The sequence below is a fragment of the Pongo pygmaeus genome, chromosome 5, assembly GCF_028885625.2.
Source record: "Pongo pygmaeus isolate AG05252 chromosome 5, NHGRI_mPonPyg2-v2.0_pri, whole genome shotgun sequence".
Classification (NCBI taxonomy): Eukaryota; Metazoa; Chordata; class Mammalia; order Primates; family Hominidae; genus Pongo; species Pongo pygmaeus.
The window spans coordinates 436,199-462,289 of record NC_072378.2 but is presented as its reverse complement, the minus strand read 5'-3'; the positions used below and the strand labels follow the sequence as shown (position 1 = coordinate 462,289).

Genomic DNA, 26,091 nt, shown 5'->3' with positions numbered 1-26,091 from the left:
TAATATTTTACAACTTTAAGACGAGAAAAATCTAATTTTGAACTCATACTTTTTGCCCCAAATTTCATTATACCAAAAACTAATAAAAAATGTAAAACAACAGTGCTTGGTGATTGATTTAACATCCAAACCTAACATATAAGTAATTAACCTTTTAAAAAGATTTAGTCTCCTTTACATATCTATTCATTTATGAGCCTCAATCCTTGAAATTTATATTTTTTAAGTGATAAATACTTTAAAATAATTTTCTTTGATGACCAAAAGTTTTGACCCTAATCAGATTTCAAATACTAATTTAGCCTCCATTATGTGGTTTGGTGGCAAGAAGGAAATATATTTTTTCTCATCTTATAATAGAAATGTAGCATTCTACTTAAATAGCATGTGGTGAAAACAGTTATCTTGACAAAACAAAGTCTTTATATCAGGCCTTTAAAATTTCAACAGAATTTAAGCATTATTTAGATGAAACAATCATGTTACGAAGATGACTTTTAACAGGGCCAGGCCACCTACAGTGTGCACTAGAGAATATTGCATGCGAGCCACCCAGCGAGACTGAGGCAATTTTTTCATCTTTAGACCAGATAATGCAGAAACCTTTTACAAGCAGCGATCACACAGCCAAAAACAGTTTATCTTTTCTCTCTCCTTTCGTTGTGGTTAATTAAAACTAATTCACAAGTTGCAAAATTTAAACTATTTTTGTACACAGCAAATTTTGCTTTAGATAAAGCAGCTCTTTCATTACAGTGATTCATATAGTTTGGGGTCTTTTAGGTAAAAAAAAAACAAAAAAACTTAGGAAATGTGCAGCTCATGTATACTTTTATAAGATTAGCTGATTTAAGAAATATTCGTGATGCTGCCTTCACATTTGTCATTTGTAAATTACTTATATAATTTTCTTTGCCTGCTACGTAGAGATAATTCTGCCAAGGAATAGAATTCGTTTTAAATATTTCTTTTGAGCAACTTTCCTGAAAATGATTTCCTTGTTTTGTTTATTATCCCATATGTAGATATTGAGTCCACAGAATTTAGCCAGTGTACACGTGTGTGGCACACACATGCATATGTGTGTGTTTTACCCTATTGTATGAAGTTCTGAAATAACCTAAGGGCCCATAATTGCTACAAAATTTAGAAGAGTAATGAAAATAAATGTAGGTTCACATTAGAGAATTTATTTGGGCATGGTAAATATGGTTGTTTTTATATTGGATACCATTCTTAACATATGAAAAGACTTAGGCAAAATGGAAATTTTATTTTAGCAAACCATAAAAGATCCCCTAACCTGAAAAACAGTCTGTTGAGTTTTAATGTAAAACTACAATAGCAGTATTAACGTTTTGTTTCTAGTGCCCAGTTACACATTTTCTGATTAAAATCAGCTTTCATCTAAGTTTCCTTTCCTCCTTTTAAAACAGGAGCAAGTAATACTGCGGACACATTGTTTCAAGAAGTATTAGGTCGGAAGGACAAGGCAGATTCTACTAGAAATGCACTCAATGTGCTTCAGCGATTTAAGTTTCTTTTCAACCTTCCTCTAAATATTGAAAGGAATATTCAAAAGGTAGAGTACATATTTATTTATGTACATATGGTTATAGATGTCATACATTTTTAAGATTTTTTAAGATGTTTTTTATATTAACCAAATGTCTTCATTTTGCATTACTGACAGTTTTCAAAATGTTTCTTTATTTTAAAGGGTGATTATGATGTGGTTATTAATGATTATGAAAAGGCCAAGTCACTTTTTGGGAAAACGGAGGTGCAAGTTTTCAAGAAATGTAAGATTCATGTATTACTTTTAGATCTTCTCCTTTCCTTTTATAGGAAGAATGTGGAATGTGTTCTGCAAAGAATGTTATATGAGTTTTTAGTTTTTGTTTATATGAGGCTCTCTTTAAAATGTAAAGCAATTACTTCAAAAATAACAGTATGACTTTTCTTATTTGATATGCAGTGAAAATGAGCAACCACCACTCCAGGTTGTTCGCCTGAGACGTTCTCTGCCGTTTGTTAACCATCACGCTATTAGAAAGTCTTAGTTTACTGGAAAGAATCAATGACAAGTATTTTATAGAGATGGAAACCTACATTTTAATCTTCCCGTCTTCAGAGAGACCAATAGACTTAAGAATTCTAACCTCATTTAAAGGAAACTCAACAACTTTTTAAATTATTTCTAATGCCAGAGTTACAGAAAAATATGAAAGTTTAAAATGCTCTTTGGTTTAAGCCTTATCCACCAGGAGAAATATCACAGGGCTTTATTAAATTTAAAAATGAAATCTGTAAGGACCCAGAAAACTAAATTTATTTTTTTATTGTGGTAAAATATACATGCAGTAAAATGTACAGACCTTACGTGTTAGAGGTCAGTGAGTTTTGACAAATATATACACCCTTGTAACGTACACCGGAGATAGTGTTCTGATCACTCTAGACACGGCCCTGGTGCCTCTATCTTAGTCAGCCCTCACCCCACAAAAGCAACTACTATTCTGCTTTTTGAAATTTGATATTAAATTTTCATTCTGTAAATCTTGTGTATTCTTTTCTTTTTAAATAGATTATGCTGAAGTAGAAACAAGGATTGAAGCTTTAAGAGAATTACTTCTGGATAAATTGCTTGAGACACCATCAACCTTACATGACCAAAAACGTTACATAAGGTAAATCATCTGCAAACATTTTGTTGAATCACGTGTACATCTGTTTGGTACTGTCTGCATCTTGTAACCCTTAAGGCTAACTTGAGGGACTTAGGAGATGGATGAAATGGTGAAGGGGAAGACAAATAGCAGAAATTTAGGGTTATCTGGTGTAGGACATCAAAATTCTTTTGAATACTAATAGATTTGGGAGTAGTTATGGAGTTACTCACTTTTTGAGAAAACTCTGCCATTTTCGGGAAAGGAAAGGTAGTCTCAACCTCTTCCTCCTGCTGAGCAAGGGGTACCTTGCCTAGTGGGATGGTGTGGGTACCCATAATCTGTGAAGGAGGGGCTCCCTGCATGGCTTAAAGCAGAATACTGTCACACACTGGGTGGGAAATGCATTATGCCACAAGAATGTGCTGCTGCTTAACAGTAGAGTAAGTTCTGGAAGGTTTTAGCCTTGAATAGCTTTCTGATTTCCAAGCCTTTAGTGGTCAGTGAAAGAGAAATAAAGTCACTAAGTGAGCATACTTTTTAAAAAATTGCAGTAATATTGGGCCAGGCACCGTGGCTCATGCCTGTAATCCCAGCACAGCACTGTGGGAGGCCGAGGCGGGCAGATTACTAGGTCAGGAGTTGGAGACCAGCCTGACCAACGTGGTGAAACCCCATCTCTACTAAAAATACAAAAATCAGCTGGGCATGGTGATGTGCGCCTGTAATCCCAGCTACTCAGGAGGCTGAGGCAGGAGAATCGCTTGAACCCAGGAGGCAGAGGTTGCAGTGAACTGAGATCTCACGCCACTGCACTCCAGCCTGGGCAACAGAGTGAGACTCTGTCTCAAAAAAAAAAAAAAAAAAAAATGCAGTGGTATTAAGAGAGGTGAATTTCACAGGATATGAAGAGAAGGCCTTAGAGAGAAACAGTATCACATAATGGAAACTAGCTGTTAATTTTGGGCAACCGACTTGAGTTCTGTTTTTCGGTTTCTTCATCTGTGAAATGGACATGGTAATCAAATCTGCATCTCAGGATAGTTGCAAAGATAATCAGAAATACATTTAAGGATTTAATACTTCACCCGGCACATAAAAAGTAGTCAGTAAATTTTATGTACATGTGGTTTATGTCAGGGTTTGGAGATAAAGCATATAAATTTTAAGTTTTTTGTATCTGTGATTAAAAATATTAACTTCATTTTCTGCTGGGGTTTTTTGAGTATGGCCTTTGTTCTCAGAATAAGTTATTTTCCAAATTTAATGGTTTTTCCACTTGAATTAGTGAAGTTTGTTGAATATTCAGTGGTTGTAAAATGATAGACTATGTATTTATGAATTTAGCTGTGGCCTTTGAAAATAATGTCTCAGGAACAGGCACAGTGGCCCAGACCTGTGATCCCAGCACTTCGGGAGGCCAAGGCAGAAGGATTGTTTGAGTCTAAGAGTTCAAGACTAGCCTGGGCAATATAGCAAAACCTGGTCTCTGCAAAAAATCAAAAATTAGCCAGATGTGGGGATGCATGCCTGTAGTCCCAGCCACTCAGGAGGCTGAGGCAGTAGGATCTCTTGAGCCCAGGAGTTCGAGACTGCAGTGAGATGTGATCGTACCACTGCACTCGAGCCTGGGTGACAGCAAGATCCTGTCTCTGAAAAGAAAAGACTGTCTTGGAAAGAGGGTCTGGCCTGAAAGCTGCTGTGTGTGCAGGTGTGAACGGGGAAAAGATCCGCACCTGGACCTGTGTCCTAGCGATGAGGCGTACGGCGGGAGCATGAGCTGTCGTCACTGGCAGCACACTAGTATTGCCCAGGAGGAAGCAAGCAGAGGCACTGGCGGTGGGATGAAGAGAGGGTGCTGTGTTTGCATGCTGCCACCCCCGCATGTGTACAGCATGCTCAGGCGCTGTGCGGGGTGTGTTCTACGTGTCCTCTCTAATCCTGATCACCACCGTGAAAGGATGCTTGTGTGGTGCCCATTGTACAGGTGAAAACACGGAAGCTTGCCCAGCACACACAGTGACCAGGGGAACGGGACGCCTGTTTGGCGTCAGAGCCCACCCTTGTTTCTCTCTAAGCTGCCTCCATAAGAAAGAATGTATATGGGGGATTTTCCTGGTTTGTAGAATCCTAGAAATGTAAAGCTGGAAATAAACCACACATTAGTTATCCACCTGCTGTATTTTCTACCTAGAAAGCGACAGAGTTGCAGGGAGGTTGAGCGTCGTGTCCAGGACATGCAGCTGGGTAGCGCCAGACGTCCTGAGGCTGCTGTTTCCTGCCCTGCTCCTTCACTGTGTGTGCTTTGTGTATTTCTGGACTGTTTACATTTGTTATGTTAAACTTGCCTATAGTAATGTGTTAAATCTTGTTGAGTGTACAAATTCTTTATGTTGTGGGTTACCATCTATATGGATAACTCGTGCAGCTTTTATGAGTATATAACTTACTGGATATCCTTTAAAAGGTGGTGGTGCCAAAAAAGATTCTTTTAAGGAGCCTTTTAATTACCATTTTTCCTGTCATCTTAAAGGCAAAAGAGCAAAAATATAAACAAGTCAACAATAGTTTATGTATTCATTAATGATTATTTTATTTATGATGCTTTGAGAAAATACTGAGCAATTGTTACCTTTTTAAATTAAATTTTTAGTCACTAAGAAATAGAAAAATAAGATCAGAACCAGGTCAAATACCTGTTGGACTTTGAAATTAGGAACATCAAGCAGGAATAGAGATAGCTTTATCATGAACGAAATGTATTAGTTTTCTTACATGGTCCAGATTATGCATATGGGAGAAGGGAAAATCAGATTACCACTGTATTGTCTTACTCTTGGTCACAATTTTTTCTAATATCGTTCACTATTTTATCTAATTTAAACCTTCCCGATTCTTCTCCCTCTCCTTATTTCTGTCTTGATGTTGGCAGGAAGCAAAGCTCTGCATATTCCTTTCCACAGCAGTATGATCTTATCCCTGGTAGCTGTGAGAAGATCATGTCAAAATATGACTAAAAACTTCCTTTATTCTTAAATTTTAAAATACTGAGCCTGTGTTCATCATAATTAACATTCTTTACATTGCTTTTTAATCTAAAAAGCCTTTTTAAAGAGTGTTCTCAATATGCAGTTTTAAAAGAAATGGCAATAACATGTATCATTCTAAACAAAGAGCTTTGAAATGTAACTACTTATTTTTAGCTGCATACTAAAAGGAAACAAGAAACTTATTTGAAGAGCCTAGCACAAGTTGTCATACTTTTGAACTGAGTCTAGAATTTCTAAGAGAACAACTTTATCTTGCTTTGTAAAACTCTTATAAACTCCTTTACTTTAATACCCGTTAATAAGATGATAGAAAAAGTCTTTTGTTATTAGGTTTTGCAAGGACGCAGTCAACATTTTAAAGAGACGTATAATGTAAAAAGTTACTAAGCAAAGCTTATTGATTCCTCTTGCTGTACTCCTGGAGAAAGAACCCTTGTACCGAACTGTGTACATTCCTATTCAGTAATTTAAACATTAAAAGGAACACCGTCCCTAAAAGAGTATCTCTTTATTTTACTATTAACACCGAATCTGAGGGCTACATGAGTGAAAGTGTTAGGAAAAAGCGTTGCAGAGGTGTTTGGAGGCAAAACAAGCCTATTTAGGGAGAACGCTGAAATGCATCATCCCCAGCAAGAAAGCATAGAATCACGTTATTTGGGAAGAAAGACACAGTGTACTATTTGTTATATTTATCGTTCAGGTAATAAAAGAAGAAAGCCTTGTGTGAGAGAAAGAATCAGACTGCATTTTGGAATCTGAAATGAATTCCCTGTGCCAAGCTAAATGTAACTTGTTAGATTGTAGTTTTCTTCCCAGGATACTATTCTCATTTATGAGGAGGAGTGCTGGTGACTTCTTAATCTGAGTAAAGCTCTTCCTTCTAATTGACCTGCCACTTTCTCAGCACAGAGACGCATCCTGTTTGCAACCTGTAGGTGGTCACAAGGAGGAGGAGATGGCAGCTCTCGGCCACCTCTGGGCAGCCTGAGTGTGGCCCCTCTGCAGATGCCTGGATATCCGGCTCTCCACAGCACCCAGTCCCTCCCTGTCAGCTGGGAATGTCAGTGTTCTCAGCATTTTATTTGTTGCTAACATATTACAAAGTGGATTTGTTTCTCCTCTGATTGGCTGCTGATTGAGATACCTGAGTAACACACAGTCACTACTGGAGGAATGGGCTGGAAGCATGGGTGCACCCCTGAGGGATTGAGGTCTGGCCCAAGGTCAGCCTGGAGACATTGATGATGATTTACCACTGAACAAAAACCTCTAACCCAGAGACAAAGAATGGCATATGGCTGAACAACAGTTTTAAGACAATAAATTCATCTGGACATGCTTTTGGAGTTGATTTAATTGGATTTAGCTGGCTATATTTATATATTTTGTGAGGGCTGAGGGCCAAATCTTAAATAATATTTGACAGAAATTTTTCTATGGAAATATATTTAAATAGTCTCTATGGATTTGGGTGTTTTATAGACAAAGACTTGATATATTTTAAGAATATTTAGAAACTAAGAAAAACACCAAACTATACTATATTTCCTAGAGAAATATTTTCTCAGTCATGAGTGTAGACTTTAGAGGTGAGTGTTGTCACCAAATCTCTTCACAGTTCGGTTAGCCCTCATTTAGCTAGTTTTAGAAAGCGGTGCCATACTGCCATCTCGTGGCCATATTTCATATCAGAAAGGAATTAAAAAACATCTGAAATTTTAAAAATATTTGCCCAGTATCTGCTGGCTCCCACCTGTGTCTCATACATGACTCTGAACTAAGTAGAAAAACTCTTGTGAACTAAATATAAATATAAAGAAAAATGCTCATCAAGTAGATAGGGTCACTGCAAATTGTCCTTATCTTTTTACAAAGAGCTGTTTTTAATAGTTTTATCATTTATATGAAAAAATTTTCACGCTCTGCTGTTTGTTTTTTTTTGTTTGTTTGTTTGCTTGTTTGTTTGTTTGGAGATGGCGTCTCACTCTGTCGCCCAGGCTGCAGTGCAGTGGTGAGATCTCAGCTCACTGCAACCTCTGCCTCTCGGGTTCAAGCGATTCTCCTGCCTCAGCCGCCCGAGTAGCTGGGATTACAGGCTTACACCAACACACTTGGCTAATTTTTGTATTTTTTAGTAGCGACAGGGTTTCAGCACGTTGGCCAGGCTGGTCTCGAACTCCTGACCTCAGGTGATCCACCCACCTCAGCTTCCCAAAGTGCTGGGATTACAGGCAGGAGCCATCTCACCTAGCCAAGAAATTCGAATATATTTTATTGAGAATTAAATATTAAAGACTAATATTTGACAGGGGACAAGACTAGTTGATAAAATTTTAGCCTTTAAAAAGTAATGATTTTAAAATATGCCAGCATTTCCCTTTGGCCTCAACCTTGGACTTGGTTTTTCAGGTACCTGTCTGACCTTCACGCCCCTGGTGACCCCGCTTGGCAATGCATTGGAGCCCAACACAAGTGGATCCTTCAGCTCATGCACAGTTGCAAAGAGGGCTATGTGAAAGAACTGAAAGGCAAGGATTTCTCTTCCAATGTGTTATGTGATTCCTTCGTGTCATTTTGATACATTTTGGGAACGTTTAATGATGAAGGCACTGACTACCTAATTTACTTGGTATCTGTTATTATTGTCTTTTGCTTGTTTTGTGGTTTTTTAGCCACTGGTTAGCATTGTACTAATGAAAAGGGACAACTCTTTTATCATGTGTGTTTTTGCGGTTGGTGGACAGTGTTGACATTTCGGGGCAGGCAGCGTGATGCCGAGGAAGTGACATTGGTCTTTGGTGACTATCGGTCTGCACATCGTCTCGTCACGTGTATGTTGAGTCCTGCTCTGTGCCAGGCACTGCACCCATCGCTAGCAAGACATAGCCGCTGCCTCCCGGAGTTACCGCTAGAGGAAGGAAAAGCCACTAAACATGTAACTAACCAAATAAAATGCTGGGACAGGTGATGAAAAGAAAAAAGAAAATCAGGATGTCCCAAAAGGGAGTAACTGAGGAGAATGCTTTAGATGGCTGGTGTGGGAATGTCTCAGAGAAGCCTCCATATTAGAACGGGAAGGATGAAAGGTAGCTTACTAGCCACCTCAGCTTGAGAAAGGGACCACCTGCGTGGAGGCCCTGAGGGAAGCTGGGGGAGGGAAGTCAAAGGTCTATTTGCATGCAGGTGTATTGGCTTTTGTTTGTATACTATCATTTGGAGAATATTGAGTATATTGAATGCCTGCTATGCTCCAGACACTGTTGGGGTGCTAACGTCACAGTAGTCAGGACAACAGACAAGGGCCTGGCTCATGCAAGCTCACAAAATAGTAGGGTAGACAGGTAACCAGCCAGCTGTTAGAATATTATGTGCTGTTTCCTATGACTGGGGAAGTTCTCAGTGACATTGGAGTGCTTAGGAGTAGCCTCTGATGCAGGGTTTTGAGGTCAGGGGAGTGACATTCGGAGAGCTGAAGGAAGTGACATCTCTTTTGAGATCAGAAGGGTGTCTGTACTTGCCAGTTGAAATAGAGGAGGAAAGCATTTAAGACTGTCCCAGGAAGGGAGAATGTGCACAGGTTACAAGCACAAGAAGGCCTCCGAATCCTGTGTGGTTGGAGCTTAGAGCGTGGAGGTGGAGTGAAGAGATGAACTTTCTTGGCCGCTGTGACAGGTTTGAACTTCACCCAGAGTGCGATGGGGAGTCGCTGACGGATTTTAAGCGGGGATCGGTGGATTGGGGGAAGGCAAGCTCAGACTTAACTTTTGAAAAGATGACGACTCTGGCCGCCCATAGTGGGTGGATGAGAGGGAGCAAGCCCAGAGCAGTGAAGCTGGTGAGGAGACAGGCACCCCACCCGATGTGGAGGTAGTGGGAATGTGAAGAAGAACATGGACTCCAGGGCTGTTCAGGAATAGAATTGATAGGGCTGGATGATGGACAAATGAAGAGGAGGAAGGGATGAGCAGTGATTTCCAGATGGCTGACTGGCAGCTAGTTAGGGTGATGGTGCCATTGAGTTAGGGAACATCGGGGAGAAAAGCGATTCCGCCTCTTTGTTTGGACAGCTTGACTTGGGGTTGTCTGACATGTAAATAGAGATGGAAGTAGTTGGATTTAGAGGCTGAGAAATTTGAGCATGGTGGACGTACAGGTGGTCCCTTGGAACTCGTGCATTTACCCAAGAAGATGAAAAAAGAAGCAAACCCAGGAAAGAGTCCTGACAAGTGAAGTTTTAGGGGCTGGTGGAAGAAGAGAAGCCTGCAGAGGAAACGAAGACGGGGTGTCCATGGTAGGAGGAAAACAGAAGGGAGTAGTCAGCAGAACTTCCAAGATGAAGCAGAAGATGGAAGAGACATGTCCTTAGGATTGCTCTTACGCTGTTGGTGGTGACTCTGGCAAATGCAGGGCCGGTGGCCTGAACCCCTAACTGGATGACATGAAAAGGAGTAATGGCCTCATCAGGTCCCGGGGAGGATCAGGAGCTGTAACAGGAGAGCAGTCTCGGTAGAGAAGGAAGTACAATGGAGAGGTCGCCGTTGTTTCTTTCTAGCATAGTTTTGTCATGAATTAGTTGGCTTGGGTTTGAGTACTTTCCAGCTCTGATTCCATTTTTTTCTATGTTTGATATTTAAGAAAACCCAAGTATCTCTGCTGAAGCCGTGTCAACATCCCCATTAATGTCATTAATTATTTTGTATTTTTAGCAAGTGAAGATGACAGCAAATGTTACACACAGTCTGCAGTCTTTGGGAATATTTAGAAAGCCTTACATATTTATTTCTCTGTTGATTCAACTAATAATTTTTGAGTCTACTCTGTTTGGCAGAGCTCTCAACCTTAAGGGCCCATCAGAGTCCACTGGGGAATTTTTTTTTTTTTTTTTTTTTTGAGACGGAGTCTCGCTTTGTCACGCAGGCTGGAGGGCAGTGGCATAATCTCGGCTCACTGCAAGCTCCGCCTCCCGGGTTCACGCCATTCTCCTGCCTCAGCCTCCCGAGTAACTGGGACTACAGGCGCCCGCTACCACGCCTGGCTAATTTTTTTGTATTTTTAGTAGAGACGGGGTGAAACCCCGTCAGGGTGTTAGCCAGGATGGTCTCGATCTCCTGACCTCGTGATCCACCTGCCTCGGCCTCCCAAAGTGCTGGGATTACAAACGTGAACCACCACGTGTCCACTGGGGCTTTTTAACAACCAGTTATCAATTCTTGGCCTTACCCCTTCCCTGCGTGCCAAGCACATTCTAATCTCTGTGGCTGGAGTCCAGGCGTAGGCATTTTCAAGCTCCCGGGCGATTCAGGTGCAGCCAGGGCTGATCACCAAGGTGCTGGGTGCTGTGCCAGGAGCAGGAAGTGCAGTGCGATCTGGCCTCTTGGAGCTTGTGGTCTAGTGAGAAACACACCATCTAAAAAATCACATAGGCATGTATTCAGTTGGAATAGTGAAAAGTGTGAGGAAGTGGGGAGTACAAAATTGTATGAAAATGTATGATAGGAGGGTGCAGTCTGGTTGAGGGGAAGTCCAGGGAAGTTTCCTAGAGGAGGTGAAATCTCAGTTGAACCTAAACAACGACAGTCAGTTCTCTGGATAGGCATTGAGAAGCCTTCCAGACACCGTGCAGGTGCTCGACAGTCAGTTCTCTAGATCAGCATTGAGAAGCGTTCTCTAGACACCGTGCAGGTGCTCGACAGTCAGTTCTCTAGATCAGCATTGAGAAGCGTTCTAGACACCATGCAGGTGCTCCAAAGTCAGTTCTCTAGATCAGCATTGAGAAGCGTTCTAGACACCATGCAGGTGCTCGACAGTCAGTTCTCTAGATCAGCATTGAGAAGCATTCTCTAGACACCGTACAGGTGCTCGACAGTCAGTTCTCTAGATCAGCATTGAGAAGCGTTCTAGACACTTTGCAGGTGCTTGACAGTCAGTTCTCTAGATCAGCATTGAGAAGCGTTCTAGACACTTTGCAGGTGTTCCACAAATGTCACTGCTCTCCAGCAAAGGTGGTGATGAATGCAGTCACCATATTCACTGGATACAGATAGGATATGTGGTCTGACCAAGGATTTTCCTACTTATACTTTCAGGAAACAAACTGAATACCTAATTTGGTATGAAAATATTTGAATTTCTGGAATATGTGTGTAATTTATGAAGACAACATATGGACTTTTTGAAATTGGAAAAATTCCAGAAAATTTCATCTATCTTGTCATATCTTTACTTCAAATATCTGATAACCAGTATTCCATCACCAAAGGTCTGAATCTTTCTCAAAGATAGAGGGAAACACACCGTCATCTTTCCTTCCCTGACATCTTAATTTATGGCTATATATATGTTCATTCTAAATTGCTTAAAATCAGCGTTTTGAAAAAAGAAAAGGTGACAGAAGCTTTTGTGTAACTCACTTACTCTGAGCAAGCTTGTTGCGCACCTTGTTCATCACTTGGGAAATAATCGAAAGAATGTGCATGGAATGGGAGCAGTGCCTCAGGTTACTTTCATTACTTCATCTTTTCATTAGAAAGTGGAGGGCCGGTGCAGTGGCTCACGCCTGTAATCCCAACACTTTGGGAGGCCCAGGCGGGTGGATCACAAGGTCAGGAGTTCGACACCAGCCTGGCCAACATAGTGAAAGCCTGTCTCTACTAAAAATACAAAAACTAGCCAGGCATGGTGGCTGGAGAATCAGTTGAACCCAGGAGGCAGAGGTTATGGTGAGCCAGGATCGCACCACTGCACTCCAGCCTGGGCAACAGAGGGAGACTCACTCCATCTCAAAAAAAAAAAGAAAAGTGGAAACAATTCCTTACAACTCTTTGAACTTTACAATTTTAATGACAATGCAATATAAATGTCTTAAATTCACATTTTATTTTTTCTTTTGACATTCAGAACATGCTTAACTGCTCCCTCTGTCATTGTCAGTAAACACTGCTAATCTAATATAGGTAATTCTAGCACATGAGAGGCTTTTAACTGGAAAACTGGGGTGGTTTTTTGAACTTAGGTCAGAAGCGATTTTCACTATTAAATTTTGGAAAATCCCACTTATATTTAAAAGCAGAAAGGATAATGTAACAATACCCCATGTACTCACCCTGACTTCAGCAGTTACCAACTCATAGCCAATCTCATTTTATCAGCTCATTGCCAGTCTTACCTGCTTCTCTCCCCTTCCTCACCCTGGATTATTTTAAAACAGATCACATCATTTTATCCATAATTAATTCAGTATGTAATTCTTAGAAATAAGGATTCTTTTTAAAAACTGTAGCCAAAATACCATGACCATTACCTAAAATATGAATATTTTTAAAATATGAAATATTCCAGTTTCAAATTCAGAAAGTTTAATTTCTTCAGTATCTTTCTGAGTGCATCAATAGCATTGCCTTTGAGCTGATACTCGGTGCATAGGCAAATGATAAATGAAATGTGGCACAGACGCGGACAGAACGTTTCCTCGAATGGAAGGAGAATTCGCCATTAGTGAAATAGAGTGTGCTTTGGCCAGTTTGCACTTCGATGTTTTTCTGTATGTGATCATTTCTATATGTGTATATCATTGCACACATGTTAACTTTAATATACACGTATCTATGGCCGGGTGCGGTGGCTCATGCCTGTAATTCCAGCACTTTGGGAGGCTGAGGTGGGTGGATCATGAGGTCAGGAGATCGAGACCATCCTGGCTAACACAGTGAAACCCCGTCTCTACTAAAAATACAAAAAATTAGCCAGGCGTGACGGGTGCCTGTAGTCCTATCTCCTCAGGAGGCTGAGGCAGGAGAATGGCAGGAACCCGGGAGGCGGAGCTTGTAGTGAGCCGAGATTGTGCCACTGCACTCCAGCCTGGGCAACAGAGCGAGACTCTGGTCTCAAAAAAAAAAAAAAAAAAAAAGAAAATACACATATCTACATTTACATCTACAGGTAATGTCATATCTATGTATGTGTATGTGTGCGTGTGTTTATATAAAATATTTGCCTTAATTATAAGTTTGCTGGGAATACACACAAATTTTCTTTTATGTGATCTACAACTGTTGTTGACGAGGGACCCTTGGTGGATGTTTTATTATTGTCCTAATTATATATAACATAAATGTAATATGGGGGAATGCCTACTAAATATTGTTTGGAATTTCCTTTGAGCATCCTCTCATAATTGTGACATTTTAGATGTGGAAGAAATCTGGGAAACTGTCTAGTTTTGTGGATGCCTTTAGATCTATTTCGCATGTGACAAAGGTGTCTCAGAGAAGCCACAGGACAGACCCACGTCCTCCGTATCCTGAGTAGGGGTGGGACTAGTGGGTGTCCAGATCGCTCCTCCTCTCACCTGATCACACTCCCTCCAGACCAGTGAGTTATGGAATAGGTTACTGAACACCTCCCTCTGAGTTACATTGTTGGAGCAAATATTGCATCAAACGGGATTTCTCAATGTGATGTCAGAGCAGATGAGCATTCCCCTGGTAAGGGAAGGCTGGCTGGTATTTGGGGATTCATGAAGAGCTGCACCTGAAACTAACCAAGCTAGATGAAGTGCTTCTGGTCTTTATTACTTTTATGCTATTTTGCTATACATAGGTGAATTCTATTAAGGGAATTTTACATAGACCTCATCACTCACTTCTAAAATTATATATGCAATGTAAATAAATGCTCTGAGAATGAGCAAGTTAAGAAGATGGAGGTGAGTGAGAGAGCATCCAGTCACCTAGGAGGGATCCTGGGAAATGTAAGGCTGTCCCTGGGAAGGCCTGCAGTGCCCCCATCAGAGCCAAAGGAACTCATGGCACATAAGTTGGATGTAAAGCTGAGGAGCCGGCAGCCTGCAGCAGATGCCACCTCTCTCTTGACTCGAGTGTGTCTGGTTATTTTCTGATGCCCAGGGCTCGGTGACAGAGTACTTACTTGTTTGCTTGGCACCTGCTGTTTCCTTGAATTGATTATAGCTGTCCACTGAAGGCTAGAGCATTTGAAAACGCAATTACTACAGTAAGAAATTGCTTAGAAATGATTCGCCGTAAAAGGACTGCCTACATTTTATCTGGTACTTTGTTATAAAGCTGCATTGTTTTTATGCGGGTTTTCTCAGGAACCTGCCTTTAAAATGAAAGCTTACTACATTCCAGTGTAAAGAAAACAAGTTTTAAGTAGTTCCTTTATTGTAATATCTGTACTTAGACTACTAACACTGTAAAATTGTTTAAGTAAATCCACTAGCAGAACAATGGATAAGAACAAGAATAGCTTTGTGAAATGAAATGTAATTTTAAATGGATAGACTATAAATATTTCAAACAAAAATAATTCTTGAGGTCTTTTTAAAGTAAATGTGGTCTTTGTGCATGAATCTAAGAAATCTAACATATAAATATTTTTTTAAGTCTGCTTTTTTAAAGCAAAGACTTTTGCTTTTCACTTTGATGGTTTGGGAAAAAAATGTTAATTGTATGTAGCCCTGTGGTATTCAGAGAAAATTTTATGAGCAAAGATGGTGGTAGATTTTCAGAGACAGCAGTCCTACATACAAAGCTGCCTTTTTCCAGGAAAGATCCTTTTGTAGATGAAGCATTTGGCAGCAGAGTTTGCCGTACAATTGATATTTCTATGAGTCCTGCATTAGATCCTTCTCTGGACTCGTTTTTGTAGTAATAATATACACTGGTGCTAGCAGATGGTGCTCTTCGGAGTATAACACGAGGCCAGGACAGGAGCTTACCCTTGCACCTTACACACACCTGGTCCTTTCCCCCAAACGCTCCACATGCCTCTTCCATCCTCTAACTCTGTAGCCCAAATATGATCATTTAGGTTTTTCTAAGGGTGAAAAAAGATGGGAAAAACAAGAGCAAAACTAAGGTTAATATTTTAAAAACTCATCGTGAAACCTTTTAAATACTGATGGAAGAGTTTATTGTGTTTTTCCAGCCTGAACAGGTTAACCATTTTGCTTCTCTTCCCCTATGTTCAAAGCAGCCTTGTGTTCTGAATTGTTATACATGTTAAACTTTTACTACCTTATAAGAAGTGTCACCCGTCTCTTAAAATTCCTGTGAAATAGGTCCAAAATTAGACTGAGTCTTCAGAGGTTTCCTGCCAGGAAAAGCCTTTGGTTAACCCCCTACTGACATTCACAAACAGGATTTTTAAAGGTGGTCTTCAAAGGTGTTTTTTTCTTTGTTCTGAATGTGAGTTAAAATATATGCTGGCTATGTCTGATAACTTAAGGGAGAAGGCATCAGGCTACTCATAGAGTTAAGTGTTACCTTCTTTCAGAGATATACTTAATTAGAACTTCTCAAAAGGACATAATTAGAATTAGGGTTCAATAGGCAACATTTAGAACATGAGCCACACTGTTAAGTAAGCAGTAAGTTCTCCAGAAACTCACAGAGCAGAAGAAAAGACATTTATACCTGGCTCAGGTTCTCTTTGAAAACTTAGAGATGATCTGTTCCATCCGAGTGGTTTATTTTGAGTCATCACAGCGGTAGAGCTATTATAGAAAGAAAACTGAATAACAGGCTGTGCTAAATATCTACCCTTTTAATAATTTCTAACACTCACAAGAGTAGTAATTACTTGCTGACAGAAATAAAAACATTTATGTTACTCCAAGAACCTTAAGATACACAAAGTCCGTATTTTCAACACAAGCTCATAACATACAAGCATAAATCATAGTATTACAATTTATGATTTTGAATTTACATAGTATAATTAAACTGTCATATCTTGCTATTTAAAAAAATACAGCTAGGACCTTTATGTACATATTTTATATCATTTTTACAAATATTATTGGGGTTAATATTACATATAATTCTGGTATTACCATAATGCAGGGTTAGGTAGACTTCCTGTATGCGAGATTAAATTACAGCCTCCATTAGGAAACCGCTAGCAGATTCATTGAATTTTCTATGGAACCATGCAAATATTTTCATAGTTAAAAAGTCAGTATAAGTGTATTGTTGTATATATGCTAAATCTTTTAATAAAATTATAATTTTAATTTTAAAGTTATCATAATGAGGTTGTACATTAGGAAGCTTCTTTTTTTATGGAGTTAATTTTCTAGAGATTTAAAAAATGGTTTCTCTCCTGAATATTTATCACAGCATGAACCCAGGATGAGAGAGGTTGGTTTAAAAAAAGGAAAGGCACAACTGCAGCAAGTACAAACATGAGATGCTAGTTTCTTCCCGTCTTCTCCTCCCTGCAGCTCAGCGCTGGGGTGGTGCCTTTGTGACCTGCGTGCAGCTGCCAGTGGGCTGACCTCCAGGGAAAGCTTCTGCTATGCACTTGTTCGTTTACATGCTGTGATGACAGAGTTTTTCCAAATTGTCTTTAGAAGATGAAATGCTTAGTGGGGTTTTATTTACCTGCTTTAAGATGTGTAAGCTGTGCTATGTATGCAGTGTATATGCACACAGTGAGAAAGTAGATTCAGGAGAGGGAAGTGGAAGAAGAGTACCAGTTTATGATTGCAATCAAAATTATCTTTCCTCTGGCAAGCCAGTGATCTGATTTTCCTTTTCCTTTTGTCACTTTTTCAGAGAAAGAAAAAAACCCAGGTAGTATTTCATATGCCACAACTTAGACTTGAAATGCATATCATTAGAAACGGTTACTGTTATTTGTGAATAGTATACGTTTATATAAGCAGTTTTAATTACCAGAATGCAGATCAGCAAGTTTTTACATAATCATTTTACATAATGATTTGATTTAAAATCTAATTTGAAAGCAATTTATCCCCCAAATTAAAATTAAGACTAATAATTAATACTTGTAATTATTAAGCAGTTTTTTTTTTCAAGTCAGTAACCTGGGACTTGAGAATTTGATTTCTTTTGGAACAGCATAGCACTCATTTGTAGATCCCCATGTAGTAAAGTAACAGCTGTTGAATATCACAAGAAAAGGTTGGATTAAGGTCTCTTTTTTTGTGTCTCCTGTTTTATAATAGATTCTATTCACCTTACAATGAATAATCTATCTTTTTTAGATCAGACAGGCCAAAAAGGCTATGTGAAAAGGACCTTTTCAATTTGTGATTGTAGCAGCTGGTTCTTTTCTACTGCCCTGGCTTACTGTGCATCTGGAAGAAGACTTCTGGCAGCCGGAAGTCATTTCATGTCTAAGCTTGTCCCCGTCCTTCATAGAAAAAAAATTTTGATGATGAATGTCAAACACACATTGAATGCTAACTTTACTTGGTAATTTAAAAATACTGATAATTATAAGTATTTTTGTTCTGTATTCTGTTATTTTTGTAATTCCTTTATATGTTCTAAGCATTTTTCTGCATGTAAATCTATATGAAACTGCTAAAAGACATAGGACTTTGACAAAAACATACATTTCATTTTGGTTATACACTTATCCAGCTTACTTATTACAAATATATGATTCTCGCGTAACTGGCCAATGGTAGCTAATAAATGCTTCTTCAAAGTTTATACCTGTAGTTTTGCTTTTAATTTACATTTCCTTTTGTGAACTCTTGCTTTGAATGATGCTGAAATGCACATCTGAAATGCTGCCTGGAGCCTGTGAAGGACAGTCCTGAGTGAGTGAGTTAACAGGGGCTTCTTAACTGTGCCTCCCTTTGTTTAATTTGGATTAAATGATTCTCTTTAAATTAAGGAAATACCCCTGTCAGAACTTTAAAAATGTTATATATATACACATATATATGTGTATGTATACATGTATAATCAGAAGATCAAAAAGCATTTTTATCTGTTGACACAGGTCTAATTCCTGAGGAATTTGTAACTCTGCCTTGATAGGCCCACCCCACCCCCACCCCCACCCCCAGCTTTGGCATTGAAATTCTTGTGTCTGGTGTGCTTGAAAGGAATCCCATCCTGCCTGTGTCTGCGGAGGCTCCCGGCCCGTGTTTAGTCAACAAGCAACAGTGGGTGGTCGGGCTGCTGCGCAGGACAAGGGCCCGCTGTGTGCAGGAAAATGTGTTCAAAGGTGTTTAAGGGCCATGAGGAAGTCAGCCACCCTTCTGAGAGTCTGAGGCTGCAGATCAGTGTTCCCTACACTATTGTAGACTGTGAGAAAACTGGCTGTAGTAGGCATGAAGGATGAGAAAATACAGTAATCTTATTGACCTGGCTTCGCATCTGCAGGCTTCCCTTAAGAAGGGTCTCTTCTGCCCTTTTTGTGGTATAGAGTCTGTTAAAAAAAAAAATACTGACTATTTAAAATCAGAAAGACTTGCACAGCTTTGAGTGGAAAGGATTTGACTGATATGGTTTCCTGGAAGTCCCACAGAATTCTAGGTATAATAAGCATTTTCTATAGAGTCTCAATTGTCAAAGATTGTTTACTTTCTTTTAGAAAAATAATAAATTTTAAATTTTTGATTATTTCTACACTTCTAGTGAAGTGACTAGGATTGTTTCATTAGTTTTCTGAAGAAAATTATTTCTGCAACTTCTGAAAACAAATTTCCAACTGTTTTTCTCTTGTTAAAATTTCTAGAGGTATTTTTTTCTAATTTTATGTTAGTTTATAATTTGTTATATGTATCTGCATACTTAAAATTAGAAAAAGAATTTTGAGGATGTTGCAAGCATATGTTATAGAAGCATTATTTAACTGGAAAAATAAATACTAACTTTTGACTTCCAGTAGTTAAAAACAGTTGTGTCTTTTTTTTAATGTTAAGTGGTTAAAGGATTTTTTTTTTCCTTCCAAGATACTAATTTCAGGCATTTGTGATAACATATGTATCTTTTCTTTGATATATTGACAAAATAATAACTCAAATACTAATGTGGGGAAGTTAAAAGATATAGCTAGATCCTAAGAATATTTATTTCCAGAATTTTTTTTTGTATCATTTTTCCTGCAAACATCACATAGAATTTTGTAATTAGAAATACTACGGTGATGATTTCCCACACTATAGGGTGATGTGCCTGTTTGCAATTTTGTATTCAGAGTAATCTGTAGTTATTCCTCAGGTAATGTTGAGAGATACAACCAAATGTTTTTGATCTTACAAGCACTCACTCATTTGCGTATGTTTATTACTGTGCTTACTATCTTGAAAATAGCCAGCCTGAAGTCCATAACAAATATTATAAAATTCTGATACAGTTTTCACTGTTACTTTTTTTTTGAGACAGAGTCTCGCTGTGTCTCCCAGGCCGGAGTGCAGTGACGTGATCTTGGCATACTGCAATCTCTGTCTCCCGGGTTCAAGCAGTTCTCCTGCCTCAGCCTCTCGATTAGCTGGGACTACAGGCATGTGCCACCACGCTGGCTAATTTTTTTGTATTTTTAGTAGAGATGGGGTTTTCACTATGTTGGTCAGGCTGGTCTCGAACTCCTGACCTCAAATGATCCGCGCACCTTGGCCTCCCAAAGTGCTGGGATTACAGGCATGAGCCACCACTCCTGGCCACACTGTTACTTTTTTATTGCTTTTAGTATTTTTGTGATGTAATTTCCATTTTAACACATAATTTTCACATTTGCTCCATGTGTAGAGGCAAACTTTTTATACATTTAAAATGACACCACCACTGATCAGTGTCCTAAACTGTACGAACAGTGATCGGAATAAACGTCTTTTCTGTGTTGTTCTCAGTGGTGTTGAAGGTTCTAATTTAAACTTTGAATCATAGAGTCAGAGTTTTATAGCTAAAAAGACTTTTAAAATTGCGTAGTATAAAGCCCTAATCTTTACAGGTATATCTTACAGGGTAGGTCAGTGGCTCCGTGAGCTGCCACCGAACCTGATACAACTGCATGACCATGGAAATTCTTAATAAAATTAGTCCCTGCCTCAATTTCAAACTTAGGGAACAACTTGGTAGTATTGGCCCAAATGAAAACATAGTTATAACCTTTTCATCAGGGCCCAAGGTAATAATTTCCTGCTTGAAAAAAAGGCTTTTTAAAAATTTTCATCCAGAAAAAAAATTCTAGGAACAGTTAATTTTTAGAGAAAATTTACTGCCAAGAAAACAAGTAACCTCTGAAAACTCCCATCAATGCAGCATTAGTTTGAAAAGGGCAGAGTCAAACACAATTTTATGTTGTTACGGGATGTTAAGAACTGCACCCGGGGCTGGGCGTGGTGGCTCACGCCTGTAATCCCAGCACTTGGGGAGGCTGACGCAGGCAGATCACAAGGTCAGGAGTTCAAGACCAGCCTGGCCAACATAGTGAAACCCTGTCTCTACTAAAAATACAAAAATTAGCTAGGCATGGTGGCACATGCCTGTAGTCCCAGCTACTTGAGAGGCTGAGGCAGGAGAATCGCTTGAACCCGGGAGTTGGAGGTTGCAGTGAGCCAAGATCGTGCCACTGGGCTCCAGCTTGGGCAACAGAGTGACACTTCATCTCAAAACAAAAAACAAAAAAAAAAAAAACTGTACCCGGCCACCATATGCTTTATGTAATGTGTATAGTTTTTTAAATGAGATATTGCTATCATATTGTAAGGTGAAACAAGACAAAATAGACTGATACGTGACATATTTAAAGCCTTTTGCTGATTTTATATTTTATAGAAACTGTTTTCTTTTTTTTATAGAAATGCTTACTCATGAAACCAGTTCATACTTGTAATAATTTTGTGTGTTAGAAATATTAAGTCATGTAATTTAAAAGGAGTGTCAGAATTATCAAGGTGTTTTTTTTTTGACACTTGGTCATACATAATTTGTGACAACTGATATTTAAAATGTTTGTGATGCTTTTCTCTTCAAAACATAAGCTTTCTAATTCTCTATAAAATAACTCGTTCTGAGATTATTTTTTGACAGTAAGAAAAGTATGAGTGTTAGGGAGAGAAATACATTTCTAAGCTAGTACCCACTGTTTAGTTGACAGGACATATTATGCATTTGTGTGCAGCTGTGAAGCGCTACCTTCTGGACACCCAGCAGAAATACATCTTCCAAATGTATTCCAGATGCCGATAGTCCGGAGGGGCATGTGCTGTTCTAGCTCCCTGCTGCTGTGTTGTACTTCTGGTAATGCCAGGGTACCAATTGGAAAATTCGTTCACGGTTACCTTTCTTTTCCTGATATAGAAAACTGATGATGTGGTTTCTAATAGAACAAAAGCATAGTAATACAGTTTCTGTTATTAAAGGAAAAGATAAGTCAATCTTTTAACCATTACAAAACTCAAGATGTACTTAAACTATACAAATGGTTTAATATTAAACAATTTAAAGTTATAAAAATACCAGTTATGAGGAAAAAACTTTTTCTGAAATAGTTGTATTTTTGCAGGAAAGGTATATGCATATTTTCAGGAAACTAGGAAGTGTTTCCCTTCTTAATCATAAATTCATAGTCCTAAAACCTTCAAGAGTAAGTGAAATATAACATTTTAAAGCATTCTTTTTTTATACTTTAAAAATGTACATTTTAATATAAATTATAAGTTTTTATATGTATTTTTAATGTGATGCCGAGTTTGGGACCCTTTATTTTTCTCTTTAAAGTATGTTAGAAAATTCATATTTTGATATTCGTTTCCTGAATTCCACAATTGATAGAAGTGACAGCTGTATGAACTTCGAAGGAAAATGTCATAAATCACTAAAACATCCACACACAAACATATTTTTATATGAGAAAAAGTCAATTAGAAAAAAATACTTTCTTCACTGTATTTTTTTACTCTGTATCACATTTTTTTGGTAGCATAGTGGATTATGTAAGTCTTCTTAGCTTTAATATTTTCCAAAATACAAATGTATGCACAGCATTTATTTAGCACAGTGGCCAAAACATAATAAGTCTTCAAAAAAATTTCTGTTGCACTAAAAAATTTGTTCAAATGATTTAATTTCTATTTATCTAAGACCTACTGGCTAGAATTTGTGGGGATGCGGAGAGAGAGGTGATAGTGTGTCATGTCCAGGGGCACACGATAGGAGGGCCTCAGTCAGATCAGGCCTTTTCTCACCACACAATCACTATTTACCTCCTCTGCTTAGCGGGTTTTTGCTATAGTTTTGTTGTTTATTTATCTGTTGATTTATTTTCTGCCTCCACTACCAGAATGTAAACGTCTTGAGAGCATGGCCTTAGATATTATTCATCACTTTATCCCCCAGGCCTGCAGTTCCTCACATGCGGGAGGGAGCTCAGGAAATACCTGTTAAATATTCTTGAATAGTTTGCATTATCAGAGGCACCAAAATATTACTTTAATTTGTAAATATATTTTATATTAGCACCTGAAAACAACTCTGTAGGCTTTTAATATTCTATTAAGTTATAAAATAAAAAATATATTTTTTAGTGTTAGTCACTTACTACATGTGGCGAGAGTTACTCGTGTAAGGTCCAATGACTATGGGGAACATGGAGATATATTTACTTCTTATCCCTGAGAAAACAGCAGTCTTTGGTGGAGATAGGCAAGACCTAGCTGTTAATGAACTACAGACGGTAGAATGTGAAGTCGATTAAATTATATACGTTCTCACTGCTGTCAGAGGGCAGAAAAGATAGGTAGCAATTTAGGTAGATAAGAGTAAGAGGTGACCTTGTGTAATAGCTGTATTTCAAGTGGCATCTTTCAGGATGTGGGTTTAAATGGATGAAGAGGAAAAAATGAGTGAGGCCTTTCCAGTAGAGAGGATAGCAAATAAGGCAGCAAAATGTAAGGTGCATTTCTGTAGGGAGAGTATTTAAGTGTCCCGTGCACAGTACTGTAAATACTCTGTAAATGCACATTGAATTCAGTTTATTTTGAAGCTCTTTGAATACTCAGCTAAAGAGCTTAGAGTGGTGTTTCAGACTAACAAGGTCAATTTTACCTCTTCAAGCCAATGTCCTTACTAACGTGTTTGGCAACATGGAATTCTATTCCTAATGGCTTTTGTGATCCATTTTAGAAAAATTGTTCCCTAATTCTCAGCATAATTTGGATTCGAAAACATTGGGGTAGACTTTATCCTGCCGGTTTTCTGGAAGACTTCTCAGATGAGAATCAGAAAAGCAGTATTTGAGTGTGAGACAATAAAGACCATTTCTTGATAGTGATAGAATGTTCTGGCTTCTGGAATATGAAGTGTGAGGTGAAAAGGATCCACACTAGATGACTGGCATCAAGAAAAGCGATAGGGAGTGAAATCCCATGTGTCCAGGAAACAAATGGTGGGATTTGGGGATTTAAATGTAAAGTGTGGCATTAAGGGAGAAGTCACAGGAGATTTATGCTACAAAAATGTGTAAGTCTCCTACATTTAAAGAAACAGAAGAGTCTGAACTCCATTGTCTTTCCTAGTGCCAAAAGTTGTTTTGCAAAATATGATTTTTTCCTGCTACTTTTTGTGTTTATAGCATTATCCTCCCACCACCACCCAGTTTTGCTGAACTGAGAATAACTTTTAAAATCTATTTAGAGAAAATAGTTTTTATTTTATTTAATAAATGCCTTATTTAAGAGTGGAGCAATTGAGCAAGAAATAGCCTTAGAGAAGCAGACCGTTAAATCAACTAAGCAAGAGTATATAGAGCATGCTATATACTCTGTGTATCTCTCCTTTCTTCCCCAGGTAACCCAGGCCTGCACAGTCCCATGTTGGATCTCGATAATGATACACGTCCTTCAGTGTTGGGCCATCTCAGTCAGACAGCATCCCTGAAGAGGGGCAGCAGCTTTCAGTCTGGTCGAGACGACAGTAAGTATCTCCCTCCACTGCCACTGAGTCTTTTAAATTTGTACTTGTGTAATTTCAAACATTCTTCTCTTGGAAAATTCCCCAATTTGTGTTGTTACTGGTGCTAAGTATCAGCCATCATCGCTTTTGCTTGTTACAGTAACTACCAGTAATTTAATAATTAAAATATATGTTACATTTAAAGAAATGCTATTTGATTTTTAAGTCATTGGGTGCAGGTCAGTGTTTGTTAAACAAATTTAGTTCAAGTCTAGTTTTACTTTTTCTGTGGTTGAATTTTTTTAAAGTGCCACAGAAAAAAATTCTGTGAGAACTTCATTAAGATGGAATTTGCAACAAAAGTAGTATCAGTATACCTTTTTTGATGAAACTTAAACTTTGGTTTGGAAAGAGGGATTGGCTGTTAATAAAACACTTGCTAATAATTTTTCCTAAGACGAAGAATCTAAAATTTTAAGTATGTTGCATTTCTGAACTTTCTGGAGTGGATATTTACCATTTCCCTATTTGAGATACAACATGATCGATTAGATGCCACTAGTCAGGAGCCATTTGTGATCTCAATAACAGATATAAGAAACCCAAATAGACTAATAGAAATACTTTACATTATATTAAATTCAGATACCTCTACAGTTGTTTTAAAATGTCTTATATTATTCTTACAAGCATTGCAGTAGAGAATTTTTCTAAGGTTTTATTAATATAAATGAATGTTCATCATAAGAGCACCTTAAAATTAGATGATTCATTTGTACTAAATGAAAGGCTTCCGTAACTGTTGGTATTCCTTCTTCTTGTCCGATTCTCATTCCTCTCCCAGCTCACCAAACATTAGAATAAACAATGTTAGATCAGAACTGTTTGCTCCTACATTCTGTGGGACAGCAGCTAACATTATATAATGTTCAGTGTAATTGCACAGAGGAGCTGAGATCTTTTGAAACGTTATTCTTGGGAAATATACCATGTAAGAATCCATTTGCTGCCATGCTAAGCTGTGTTAATCTGTTTGTGTTGCTATAAAGGAACACTGAGACTGGGTAGTTTATAAAGAAAAGAGGTTTATTGGCTCACAGTTCTGCAGGCTGTACAGGAAGTGTTGCGCCGGCGTCTGCTACTGGGAGGCCTCAGGAAGCTTCCAGTCATGGCAGAAGGCAAAAGGGGAGCCAGCGTGTCGCATGGCAGGAGAGGGAGAGAGGGAGAGGACGGAGAGGGAGAGAGGGAGAGGATGGAGAGGATGGAGAGGGAGAGGATGGAGAGGATGGAGAGGGAGAGAGGGATAGGACGGAGAGGGAGAGGACGGAGAGGGAGAGAGGGAGAGGATGGAGAGGGAGAGAGGGAGATGACGGAGAGGATGGAGAGAGGGAGAGGATGGAGAGAGGGAGAGGATGGAGAGAGGGAGAGGATGGAGAGAGGGAGAGGATGGAGAGGGAGAGAGGGAGAGGATGGAGAGGGAGAGGGGGAGAGGATGGAGAGGGAGAGGATGGAGAGGATGGAGAGGGAGATGATGGAGAGGATGGAGAGGGAGAGAGGGATAGGACGGAGAGGGAGAGAGGGAGAGGATGGAGAGGGAGAGAGGGAGAGGACGGAGAGGGAGAGAGGGAGAGGACGGAGAGGGAGAGAGGGAGAGGACTGAGAGGGAGCGAGGGAGAGGATGGAGAGGATGGA

At 39.0% G+C, this 26,091-nt stretch overlaps 1 protein-coding gene across 3 annotated transcripts in view; it reads left to right on the top strand.

Moving 5' to 3' along the window:
- EXOC2 (exocyst complex component 2) overlaps positions 1 to 26,091 on the top strand; it is a 210,691-nt gene that overhangs the window by 91,999 nt on the left and 92,601 nt on the right. For all 3 annotated transcript variants that reach the window (XM_054490866.2, XM_054490867.2, XM_054490868.2), the window contains exons 8-12: positions 1,437 to 1,582; positions 1,721 to 1,802; positions 2,588 to 2,690; positions 8,132 to 8,250; positions 24,295 to 24,420. In XM_054490866.2, the coding sequence (XP_054346841.1) occupies positions 1,437 to 1,582; positions 1,721 to 1,802; positions 2,588 to 2,690; positions 8,132 to 8,250; positions 24,295 to 24,420 (576 nt within the window). The remainder of the gene's footprint in view (positions 1 to 1,436; positions 1,583 to 1,720; positions 1,803 to 2,587; positions 2,691 to 8,131; positions 8,251 to 24,294; positions 24,421 to 26,091) is intronic.